The 11769-nt window shown below is 41.4% G+C and overlaps 2 protein-coding genes across 7 annotated transcripts; one reads left to right on the plus strand and one right to left on the minus strand.

Moving 5' to 3' along the window:
* Positions 1–879: 879 nt before the first annotated feature.
* On the minus strand, positions 880–9540 carry LOC117543730 (tubulin monoglycylase TTLL3-like). Of its 6 annotated transcripts, none has more exons than XM_034212235.1 (16): positions 9404–9540; positions 9045–9211; positions 8370–8514; positions 7800–7939; positions 5747–5836; positions 5544–5653; positions 5261–5426; positions 5125–5171; positions 4847–4975; positions 4638–4752; positions 3789–4071; positions 3191–3339; positions 2869–3112; positions 2282–2541; positions 1541–1716; positions 880–1459 (listed from the first exon to the last, which is right to left on the minus strand). In XM_034212235.1, exons 4-16 carry the CDS (start codon positions 7870–7872, stop codon positions 980–982), a joined length of 2322 nt encoding a protein of 773 aa, XP_034068126.1. In that variant the 5' UTR covers positions 7873–7939; positions 8370–8514; positions 9045–9211; positions 9404–9540; the 3' UTR covers positions 880–979. The 6 variants fall into 6 exon arrangements, with proteins under 6 accessions (XP_034068126.1, XP_034068128.1, XP_034068125.1 ...); XM_034212237.1 differs by having other exon boundaries at positions 980–1459; positions 5747–5833; XM_034212234.1 differs by having other exon boundaries at positions 980–1459; positions 7800–7942.
* hmces (5-hydroxymethylcytosine binding, ES cell specific) lies at positions 9145–11767 on the plus strand. The gene is made up of 7 exons (XM_034212238.1): positions 9145–9299; positions 9426–9644; positions 10187–10330; positions 10414–10632; positions 10904–11055; positions 11139–11331; positions 11430–11767. The coding sequence occupies exons 2-7, from the start codon at positions 9456–9458 to the stop codon at positions 11619–11621; spliced, it is 1089 nt and encodes a 362-aa protein (XP_034068129.1). The 5' UTR covers positions 9145–9299; positions 9426–9455; the 3' UTR covers positions 11622–11767.
* The last annotated feature ends 2 nt before the right edge of the window (positions 11768–11769 follow it).

The raw sequence follows: 11769 nt of genomic DNA on the forward strand, positions 1-11769 counted from the left end.
TCCTGTTGATATTTACATGTGCTGTTGTTTAGTTGTTTTAGTTCATACAAATATCTGCCGTCTGTGGTTATTTTGTATTTAATAAAACCCTTATGTTGTGTTCGGGTCTCCCGTGACCCGTTTCAAGTTAAAATGATATAATAACTACGTTCTAGTTTTTTTTATCGGAACAAGGTTTCATGATATCCTCCACAACAGCTATATAAATACTACAAAACAGATTTTGACAATTTTAGCCAAGTCTGAAGGTCTCTAAAAAAAAAAGTGTATAATTTGGTGTTCGGGTCTGGGGAGACCCAGCAGAATGGTTTTGGGTGACTCGAGGTCAAATTTTGCCCAATCAAGATTCATCTTTGTTCTCGTTCTTCAACTGTAACAATAATTTTTTCGCAACATGCACCACTGGAACTCGACCTTTCTCAAAGAATATGAACACGAACACTTGAACCAGAACACACACATGCACGTGTGCAATATACGTGGTGTAATGTGTTTTGGGCCATAACATTAAATTACAACAGGATTGTACGGTTATGGATGCATTATAAGTTAGTTATGATGTAGTTAAACAATATTGGATGATAGTCATTTTTTGTGTATGTTTTGGACTGAGATAAATCATGGGTCAAAATGTACCCGGAACACCATGACCGTTAACAGCTTTTGAACACAACACAAGGGTTAATTGTCTACACGCTGCTGTGACAAAATCATTTCCCAAACTGGGATTAATAATATAATATTTGATCTTATCTGAATTAAAATGTATAACTATTAACACATACTCATACCCTGAAGGTATCTAACTGAAATAACAGGGGAACGGTTGTCGTAGATCACATTATTGGAACAAATAAATAAATAAAGTGAAAAGAAGACTTAGTTATTGAATGTCATCTTTATTATGAGGTAGGCCATACAACCCTGCAAAAGAAAAGTTGAAGCTGTAGGAGTGTGTGAATTATTTGGTCAAGTTTTTTCATGCACTCGAGGAGCTGGTGGCTGTTTGTCTGGGCTGTTTTGGAATAATCTCTAAAGACAAAGAAAGAACCCGGCCGTTCTTTAATGTACAGGGTTGGAATTTCTGTGAACAGACTTTTTGAACCACTCGTTTCCTCTTCCACAAAAGGACAGAGCGAGACTGGATATTAACGGGCAGTTGGATGGTCCTCACGGTTATTGGCAGCTGAACTGGGAAGCCTTTATTAGTGACAGGCACAGGCGGATCAGGAGGAAGAGTAGTACGAGGTGGAGTAGAAATCCCACTGCTGATGTTTTTGAACTGATTCTTCAACAACATCTTAGGTAGAGGCTTGACTTTTTCTACCACAGGCTCCTTCTCTCTGCTGCGGCGTTTTAATCCTGGACGGTTCAGTGGAGGAAGTGTGCAGGGAGACCTGATCTTGTTGCCCTCAACAAGCAGGTTGACTCCTACATACTGTGGCACGTCTACTGCTGCCTGGAGACCAAAAGTGATATCTATGGTAACAGATATTACCATCAAATTGTGTAACTGTACACTATTATAACTCTTCCTTACCTGCTTGTATATGAGCTGGAAGTCCCCGGTGTTTGCAGTGCGGTCCGCTCTCCGGTCCAGGACGACTCGTATTGTGTCTTCCTGCACAGCAGAACAGAGGCGGGCCGTCACCGGGGTGGAGTGAGCCATCGTGGGACTGGCATTGAGTTCTATCAACCAGGGGCGCAGGTCATGGCCTAAAAACACAGAACAACACATCCAAGGGGTCACCTACACATACCCTTTATTTATTTTAGTAAATGTGCACAAAAATATTAGAATGGAATCTATATTGGAATCGTTCAATTTTTATTATATTACCAATATATTATCAAACGTAAATTCAACTGTGATAAACCCTGGTTTACTCTTACATTAACACTGCATTTATTTATACTTTACATTTCAACATATATTGTTATTTATACTAGTCTTCAACACACTCAAACCATATATTCAATATTTTTATTTATTTAGACTGCTGTTATACATTGTAGTTTAAATAAAAACAATTAGGTTAACATATTTCCTATTTTTCCATATTTGTTATTTCTATATTGTAGTATAATACAAATATGTTACATACTTATTTAGACGTTTCCTATCATTTCCCTATGTTCCTGAAAATAATTGTTTTAAATATAAGTGAATGCATGCTTTTCCAAGTGCTCAAAGCGCTTCACATTACATATTATATGTATTGGACATGTAATGAATCAATACTGTATACAATGTATATAATGTACAGTGATATAATCCTACCTAGCATGAAGTCAGCACCGTACAGCTCAAAGGTGTTTTTGCGTGACTCCATCAGATCCTGTGTTGTCTGTAAAGCGTGGATCACAGCCTTCTTCATCCCGGGGACCACCATCGTCTGCCACTGAGCTCCCCTCCCCTGGCTGCACAGGAAGGTCTTGAACTGATCATCAGACCACATGTTGTCTGCTGGAATACCGTGGTGGCGCTGCTGGGAGGGTATCAGGTGCTTTTGGATGGAGTTATTGCACAGGTGGACAGAGCTGAAAAGATGGAGTAAGTAACAAGTAACAAGTAACATGTAATGGAGTAAAGAGAAATAGGAGGAAATGGGTGATATGGGAATGAGAGAAGTATAATGAGACATGTTTTTAAAGGGCATGCTATATACTCTACAAGTGTTATTTGTATAATTCTACCAGGACAGAAGAACTGTAAGAAAGTAAGATGGTAAGAAGGTAAAGTGTCAAAGTTATTTTTCTAGTATTTACTTAGCACAGAAACTTAAATAAACCCAGATGATAAAAGCAAATTCAGCTATGACAAGCAAAACCTGTGATGCCTTTCTTTCTCTTACTTCACTGACTTACTTGTCCATTGTATTGAGCGAGTAAGGCTGCGTAGAGAAGCGCACGTAGCACTTTTTGTAGAACCACACAGTCAAAGGGTTCCAGTCGGTGACCAGGAACCATTGGCGCAGGTCAAACTTGGTGCCATGGACCAGCAGGGGGCGCTCCAGGTACTTCTGCACCACCCACTTACTTTCCTTGATTAGGGTTGAATCTCCATCCACCAGCTGGAGGATCTGATCCAGATGCTTGGCACATTTGATGCCTGGAAGAGAGGTTTGGCAGATCAGCCAGGACTCGGTCACATGTTGTGTAAACTGTTCGATTGTGTCTTACTTCTCACCTCTGCCCCTGGACATGGCTCCCGGTTTGATGATCCAGATGTTGTGTATGCCGTCGATGTCCAGCTGTGGACTGACCTCCACCAGCCTCTCTAGCATGGCTTTGCAGCAGTGCACAAAAATATCACTGTTCTCGATCTTTTCCCCTCCACTAAAAGAGACAAAGAGAGGGAGGGACTGTATAAAATACTGAAAGTCGCTTTGAATCACACGTGGGATCCCAAATGTGGAGATGAACTGGGTTAGAGCCCTAACTACTGGCTTCACTGAAATGGAGCGCAAGGGAAACGCTGCAGGATACCTTGTAGTCTGGCACATTATAGTTAGCATGTACGCACAACCGGACTTCGATGGAGGCAACGGCCCCACACAATCTATGATCAAATGCTCAAAAGGTTGGCCAAGGGCTGGAATGGGACTGAGGGGAGCAGGCTTAACCACCTGACTAGGTTTACCAGTGAGCTGGTATATGTGGCATGCTTTAACATAACTTGCAACATCGCGCTTTAACCGAAGCCAGAAAAAATAGCGTAGCACACGGTCATAGGTTTTTTTGATCCCGGCTGGCTTTCTTTTTTTACACACACACACAACACTCACTGAACAACAAGTTGGTAACTGTGGATAAACTCTTCCCACTGCTCCTCTGTAAGTGGGGTCTCTAGGTTTCTGTCTATGTCACAATGCTCCAGACTCTCCAGAAACTCCTGGCATACTTTGAGAGCGCTGGTAATCATTTTGGAAAGGTCCATTGGTCTGGATCGCTGTTTGCTTCGCTTCCTCGCAGCCCGAGTGTTGTGGCTCGTTCCTTCTGTCTGAACGCCTTCCTCCCTCTCCACAATGTACTTCAAAAAACTGGTGCAGGCTGTCCTCCTGTAGTCCTCTGCAGACAACGAGGAAATTAAGCTTTTAGTACAAGGATGCTGGAAATCCATTATACTACACGTGAGTAGGGTAACATTTCAATTAAGAGATATCAACATGAAATGTACCCATTTCATTCCCTAGTGCAAACATGAAATATGCTAATTAGACATTATCTTATTAAATATGTGATTGTTTTCAGATAGTACAGTTCTGAAACAGAAATCTGATTATTGGATTCAAAGTTCTTGTTTCATTTTGTTGACATATTAGAGTCTAAGGTTTTACAGGGAACTTTGGATATCTCTTTGTACCTCTAAAAAAAAAAAGTGATGTCAATCAGACTATACATATACATTTCATTCTGCTACTGAAGTGGAGATTTCTGGCTCAAAGAATGATTCAAAACATTTATTTTGAGGAAAAATTATGTATTCTAAATTTGCATTTGTATACATTTTGCATTTGGGTGAATATTTTTTAGTTTTTAGTTGAATAAAACAAAGATTTCTATGTTGGATGTTTCCTTTCCACTATTGTGAATGACATCTTGTCATTAAGGCGAAATAGTCGGTCAGATCTCACCAATGAACGAATGCTTTTCATCCTGTGCTGCCAGTCTGTAACAGCGTGGAAAGAATGTGTCCGGGTCAGCGGCGTCAAACCAGTGCAGCTTCCTCAGGTTCACACACAACCCCGACTGACAGAGAAAATACATTATTAAACATTAATGTTGGGTGTGAGAGGAGGAGACCACTGCAGTCATTTTTGATGTAAAAAAAGACAATATGTACCTTGGTGGTGAAGCTGCCTGCTTTTACAAAATGATTGATAATCTGTTCTTTTTGCAAGCTGTTGGGGTTGATGGCGTCTCTACGCATCGTCCAATAGAAATAAACCATTTCATTCCGTACCAGGCGAGACTGCATGAGAAGTGGGGAAAGAGGAGAGCTGAATCTGTTGAATTTAGCTAACAACCTGATTTTCTGAAACGTTTAACATGGTAAGCAAAAAACTATTTTCCTGCCTGTTTCACATCACTCCAGCCTCCAACCTTAAATATTATATTTACCATGATATCATATATTCCATCAGGGTCTGGCTCTTTGTTGACATTGTCTGAGAAGAAGGAGAAATGTTAATAAATGATGGGATATACACAGATATCTGCACCCAGTAAAAAATGGACTCCCTTTATTATAGCTGACCGTCATCTTCATCGCTGTCAGCAGAATCTTTAGGGCTGCCCTCCTCGCTGTGACGATGGTGAACTTTGGGCTTTGGGCAGTGCAAACGCTGCTCCACCCAGCCTCTGGCCCTCAGCGCTGTCCTAATGACAGGGTAGGGGCCCTGGACAGAGAACACCTTATGCATCTGAGAGGAATGAGAGCAGACACCTAAATATTTGCAGAACATTTTGACAGGTATGTGACCAGATAAATGTTTTGTATACAGGGTCGGGGTGTATATTATTCAGTCATGTGAACTCACCCTGACAGCTTTGTTCACCTGAGCTCTGGCTGTCTTCAGTCTCTCTGGATTGAGAACAGGTAAGCTGACAAAACTGCGGGGGACTTTGCCCTCGGGAGGTGTACCTGCCGCTAGAAAAAATTCAAATATATCAAAACAAAATGTGTAATTATACTGTTAAATTGTTATAACGCTTATCATATCGACATGTAGTGGAAACCTACTTGCTTGCAGGCCTTTGCCTTCATCTTGGGTGTATTTCTGGATAAAAGCTGTGACTTTCTGATCCTTCGACAGACCTTCTGTTTCCCCTGCAGTAACATCAGGATTGTGACAGTAAAGTATAAAGTATTTTGGTGAAATGGCTCATGTAAACCAGTTTGCAATCTGAGCCAGAACAAAATGTTGTAAGCTCTTCATAACACACATGGCATAGTCTTCTTCATTACATACAGCAGTGGTTCTCAACGTGGGGGGCGCGCCCCCCCTGGGGGGCGCAGAGGCATGCCAGGGGGGGCGCGAGAGACCAGGAGGAAAAATGGTTATAAAAAAAAGAAAAAAAAAGATAAAAAAAAAAAAAAGAAATCATAATTTGAAAAATTATTGATTCTAAAATAATATGATGCAGTACAGTACCATTACGTCTGGGTCTCTGTGTTTCATTCGAGCTCGGCTCTGTGTGTGTGTGTGTGTGTGTGTGTGTGTGTGTGTGTGTGTGTGTGTGTGTGTGTGTGTGTGTGTGTGTGTGTGTGTGTGTGTGTGTGTGTGTGGAACGAGCCATTTTGTGTGCGCGAGCGAGAGAGAGAGAGCGCACCGGTACCGGAGATCGTTGTTGTTAGCTTCTGGTGCTAGCGAGCTACGCTAACGGATATAAGGAGTTTTATCAACAACAAAGTGGAGGAGAGTCCTCTCCTGTCAGACTGAGAGACTCAGTGAGCTAAAGGACTCTCTCAGTGTTATCTCAGTGGGTCTCAAATGTTTTGGTCACCATTAATGTAAACAATTATTTCCGAGGCACACATCTATGATCATTATAGTTATACAAAAATAAGAGAATAAATGAAAAACAGCTATGAAATACTATATGACAGTAAAACAAGAATAAAGTTTAAAAGGGTGATTTGTAAAATATCCATAAAGAAAAAGTAAATCTGTTTACAGTTCTGTTTCAAATGGGTGCTGAGAGATGTATCCATAGATCTCTTCATTTTGCTCTCAAAGTGCACCAGATTGATGCATTTAACTTCAATATTTAGAAATAAATCTTCCCGGGGGAGCTTGCCCCCGGACCCCCCTATGTGAGGTCCACACACCACCTATAAAAATAGCAATTGACCCCTGCTTACACCTATATGCCGTGAGCTGATTATCGAGCCTTCATTGTAACAGTACACTGTCTATGTGCGTGTGGGGAGTGTTGCAGTAGAAAATTCCACTGTAGCGACCGGTACATTAATGGGAAACCCTAAATGTTTGAGCACCCTCTATGAAACGTCAAGCTACCCCACAGCACCGCCAAAAGAAATCTCTGGCGCTGCCACTGAGCCTGACTATTTGTCTTGGGGGGGGCCCGACTTTTTTTTTTCGCCTGACAGAAAAAGTTTGAGAACCACTGACATACAGTAACATGACAACAAGTAGCAGTCCAGTACATTAAGGAAGAGAGACTAGAGAGGAGTAGTCACAAACTCAAAATGTGATATATCTATCTCAGAAAACAAATGGCATAAGCCTAAATGCATAAACCAAATATAACAGGACAGATAATAGATTTAATCAGGAAACACAGTGTGGTCATGGCCAAAGACAATGTAACTAAAGGCTGGCCATCTTTAGCTTGGAGTTAAAAAGAGCAAAGTCATGAAACTTTAATAAGCAGCCTCTGAGTTCAAACATTTAGCCACCTGTCCTGAGTGTGACCTCATGTCTTATTCAGCATTCATAAGCAGCCTGTGTATGCTGTCCTTTGGAGGTGTTAACTCATACAGAAGTCACGTTTCACGTTTCAGTTTGGAAACAGGTCTGCAGCAACAGTAACAAACACATAATCGCACCTATTGTTTGAGTTGTTAACTAACAGAAATAAAGAGACACTTTTTAGAATTGTCAATCAAATTTGCAGTAGTAGATGGTTTCAATCCTGGGTTATGAATTAAGGTGATAAGACCACCCTTTGACTAACATTTGAAGATATTTAGTCCGTGATTTCCAGTAGTATATATCATGTCTGTTCTTTGGGTTAATCACACATGTGTTTTCTTTGTTGCTTTAACTCACCACTGTCTGGGCATGTTGTGTAGCGTCTATCAGTAGCCAGATGGAAAGGTTGTTTGGATTTGGTGGTCTTCATACCAACATTGGTCTTATTCTTCTGAGGAACCTCTGCTTTTGCTCTGCTTCATGGTTTAGGATATGCACTGCTGCAGGGGACAACATCTAGCATTTATAACGTGTAAAGTGTACAACTGTAACACAAAAAAGGTGTCAAATACAGGGATTAAAACGATGTAAACAACTGCAGGTGTCATGCATCTCCAGCTACTGGTCGAGTGGATCCGTCTCTCTTCAAGTGCACTGGACTATAAAGTAGGTCAGCTTACTGTGCAGGAGAATACCCCAGGCTGGCTGTGATACTCAGTCTGATTTCCTACTTGCCCAGAAAATAAATGCTACTACAAAGCCACCCATATTTTTAAACTAAAACTAGCATCAACGTCACAACCTGCCCACACTCTTTATAGACCTACTGGGAAAGTTTCTCGACACTGTCTCTTAAACTGGAATGATACAGTCAGCATTTAAAACCGAAGCTCTGACCTGTTGGTTTATTGTTTGTTTTCCTCTTACCTGCTGAGGTTCACGGGTGTATAATCTCCGTTGAAGCCGGTACTGTTTCACCGGAGGAACTCACGGTGCGCCTGACCAGACTCGAGCTGACTGTGGTTCCCATGGCAACAGCACGACGATTTCATCCTGCTTCCTGCACCAACTGCTGAATAAAGGGGGGGGGGGGGGGGGGGGGGGATTTTCAACGTCATTGTTCTTAAATTAACGATTTTTTTTGTTGCGAGTTTTGTTTTATATATTTCACACTGCTTTAGGCGTCTTATTTTTTGCAAAATAGTTGTTTACCTTCACTAAGATATTAAATATCGTCATGCTTATGCCCACGTGGAGGAAGTACTCCGATTATTTACTGAAGTAAAAGTAGTAGCAATTTAAAAATAGTCAGTTACATAAGTAGCCTACATTAATATTGTACTTAAGTAAATAATATTCACCAATCCTGCACTCAGTAAAGATGGGGTTTATTTGAAATACATTTATAAACTACTGGTTAGCTTAAACTTTGCTAATATAATAAAATGTGTGTAGATTTACATAAAGAAACTGCCAATAAAATATGCAAAGTATCTTCGGTGATTTCTAAACAAAACGATAGCAAAATAAAGCTTTAAGAAAAATTTTCCGTTGTTCAAATAAGGCGAAGAGGTTTTCTTGTTCGTGTAGAAATATACTTACTTTACACCACTGGGAAAATGTCAGTATGGTCTTTTCTTTTTATGTCTATTTATGTCGCCATCTTGTGACAGGAGGAGGGACTGCTGTAGCCTACGTCACGTTGTCACGTGTGCTTCAGCCCCTGCCCAGGCAAATCCCCGCTCTACTTTCAGATGTGTACACATAGCCTACTTACACACATGCACAAACACACAACACACATAGCTAATAACAGCAACTTAACGATACATACATATCAAACACACTCAATAGCAGGTAAGCCGAGCAACGTTGTTAAATGCCTTTCCAGCTATTTGAAATTAAATGCATTTGTTTGGACAAAATAACTCAAGCTAACATGCTAACATTGAAGAACTTACCTTGAAAATGTCTGTCTGTCAGGTGCATGCATAGTTGTTTTCTCGCAGTAAAATGTGTGGAAGGACTGCGTGCACCCTTGCTCCTGACGAGGTGAGCCGAGCCTGCAGCTACAGATCCCGGGGAGGACAGAGGAGACAGCCCCGCTGGAGGGAGGGAGACGCGGATAAATACCGACCGTCTTACAACAAGAGCCCACAGTCCATGAGCCCCGTCCTGCTGTCCCACAGGCACTTTGATAAGGTAGTAATGTCTTTATCCTGCCCGCTAAGTAGAGGTAAAGGACGCCACATAGATGTACATTTCCAGAGACATTCCTGAAAAACTTCTGAAAAAACATATAACGATTTAATGCAATATTAACAACACCAAAAATAAGAGATATAATAATCAACAAGATCTTCATATAATATTATTTGTATGTCTTTACTAAACAAAGACCATGTATACAAATACATTAATCTCTAAAAAAAGAGAGGAGATGATTCATGCCAGATTAAGATAGCAAAATTTAAAACAATACTTAAAACAATACTTTAACATGACTTTTTATACAGAAAGGATAGAGAAGCGCTTCCCCGTCACATTCCCAATAATATGTTTCCATTGTAAGCCTCAAAAAGGTATGTACTCCTGCATATAGACATGGGCATGGCACACTATTAGCAAGTAGTTTATATATTTACATCACTCATCAGGTACAAGAAACAGAAAAAGAAAAATGTCCATTTGCATCCTCATTGAAGGTGCTCATGTTATTGTGTTCACTCCTTGTATGTGTTCAGACTGCTCCTGTCGATGAGTGTGTGTTGGCCTCCATGCGTTGGGGTCTGGTGCCCGCCTGGTTCAAGGAGAATGACCCGAGCAAAATGAAATACAGCACCAACAACTGTCGCAGTGAGAATATACTGGAAAAGAAAACATACAAGGTACAAACGGTTTGAGACAATACTAAGCTGTTGAATTTCCTGTGTTTCATGACACATGTAATCATTTTATCGTGTCCCCAAAGGACCCTCTGATAAAAGGGCAGCGCTGCGTCATCCTGGCTGATGGCTTCTATGAGTGGAGGAGGCAGGAAAAAGACAAGCAGCCTTTCTTTATATACTTCCCTCAGACTAAGGGAACCAGTGAAGAAAAAACCGAGGACGACCCCATGACCTCAACCCGCAATAAGGAGAACTCCGAGACAGCGTGCCCTCCAGAGTTGGCCTCCCCCGACTTGACTCAGGTTCATATTGGGTTTTCTGCAGCAATATAAGCACTATGAACATTTCGCTTTCATCCAGAATAGAAGAATGCAGCTGTGGCGGAAATTACCACGGCTGAAAATATCCTGTGTGGGAGAGCAGCCAAAGCAAAAATGTGCATGTGTCCGCCAGGTGTTTCTTTAGCTTTCAAAGTAACATTACCTACAAAGTCATGCTTTAGTTTGAATGCTGGTCATTTTCTATTAATACAATCTGCTAATTCTTGTGGCCATGCCTCTCTATGTTGGCCAGGGAGGAGAACCAGGTGAGTGGACTGGATGGAAGCTGTTGACCATGGCTGGACTGTTTGACTGCTGGACGCCTCCCGGTGGTGGAGAACCCCTCTACACGTACAGTGTAATCACTGTGAACGCCTCCAAAAACCTGGAAAGCATCCATGACAGGTAAGGATCGTTCATGGGGAACAGTTTTTTTTTTTTCTATGTGTCTGAAATAAACCGTATTTCCTGATTGATTGTGTTTTAAGGATGCCAGCTGTCCTGGACGGTGAGGAAGAAGTGAGAAGATGGCTGGATTTTGGGGATGTGAAGTCTCTGGATGCCTTGAAGCTGCTCCAGTCTAAAAACAGTTTGACTTTTCATCCCGTCTCCTCCTTAGTGAATAACTCTCGCAACAACTCCCCAGAGTGCCTTCAGCCAGTGGATCTCAACAGCAAAAAGGTAATTTAACTTTGTTTGGAAAATGTAGCAATAAAGTGTAAGTTTTAGATTTAAACTGAACAATCTGACTCTTGACCCCCCCCCCCCCCCCCCCCCAGGAGCCCAAACCCACAGCCAGCAGTAAGATGATGATGAGCTGGCTGAAGAGCAGCGCACCTTCAAAGAGGAAGGACCCCGACACGGGCGAGAGTCCAGAAGAGAAAGAAATCAAAGCAGAGGCTCAGAGCAAATCTGCAGGAGGCCTCCAACAGTGGCTTCAGGGGGCCAATAAGAAACCAAGAACCAAATAAAGATGTGAACTTGTACATTTAAGCCATATGTATTCCTCTTCTCTATAGTATGCCTTTGCTTATAAACCAGTAGTATTTTTAAGATAACGCTTCACATGTTTGTACCATTTCATTTCAGTATGTTAATAAATGTCAGAAATAACCAGCA

This window comes from Gymnodraco acuticeps, unplaced genomic scaffold (genome assembly GCF_902827175.1).
Source record: "Gymnodraco acuticeps unplaced genomic scaffold, fGymAcu1.1, whole genome shotgun sequence".
Lineage (NCBI taxonomy): Eukaryota > Metazoa > Chordata > Actinopteri > Perciformes > Bathydraconidae > Gymnodraco > Gymnodraco acuticeps.

Bases quoted from the DNA above. Each gene is read 5' to 3' on its own strand.
- LOC117543730 (XM_034212235.1), bottom strand. From the start codon at position 7,872: ATGAAGACCACCAAATCCAAACAACCTTTCCATCTGGCTACTGATAGA. The intron at 5,837-7,799 runs GTGAGTTAAAGC...CTGATGTTACTG, and splicing joins CACAACATGCCCAGACAGTG to CAGGGGAAACAGAAGGTCTG. The intron at 2,542-2,868 runs GTAAGTCAGTGA...CCATCTTTTCAG, and splicing joins TCGCTCAATACAATGGACAA to CTCTGTCCACCTGTGCAATA.
- hmces (XM_034212238.1), top strand. From the start codon at position 9,456: ATGTGTGGAAGGACTGCGTGCACCCTTGCTCCTGACGAGGTGAGCCGA. The intron at 11,056-11,138 runs GTAAGGATCGTT...TTGTGTTTTAAG, and splicing joins CTGGAAAGCATCCATGACAG to GATGCCAGCTGTCCTGGACG. The intron at 11,332-11,429 runs GTAATTTAACTT...CCCCCCCCCCAG, and splicing joins TGGATCTCAACAGCAAAAAG to GAGCCCAAACCCACAGCCAG.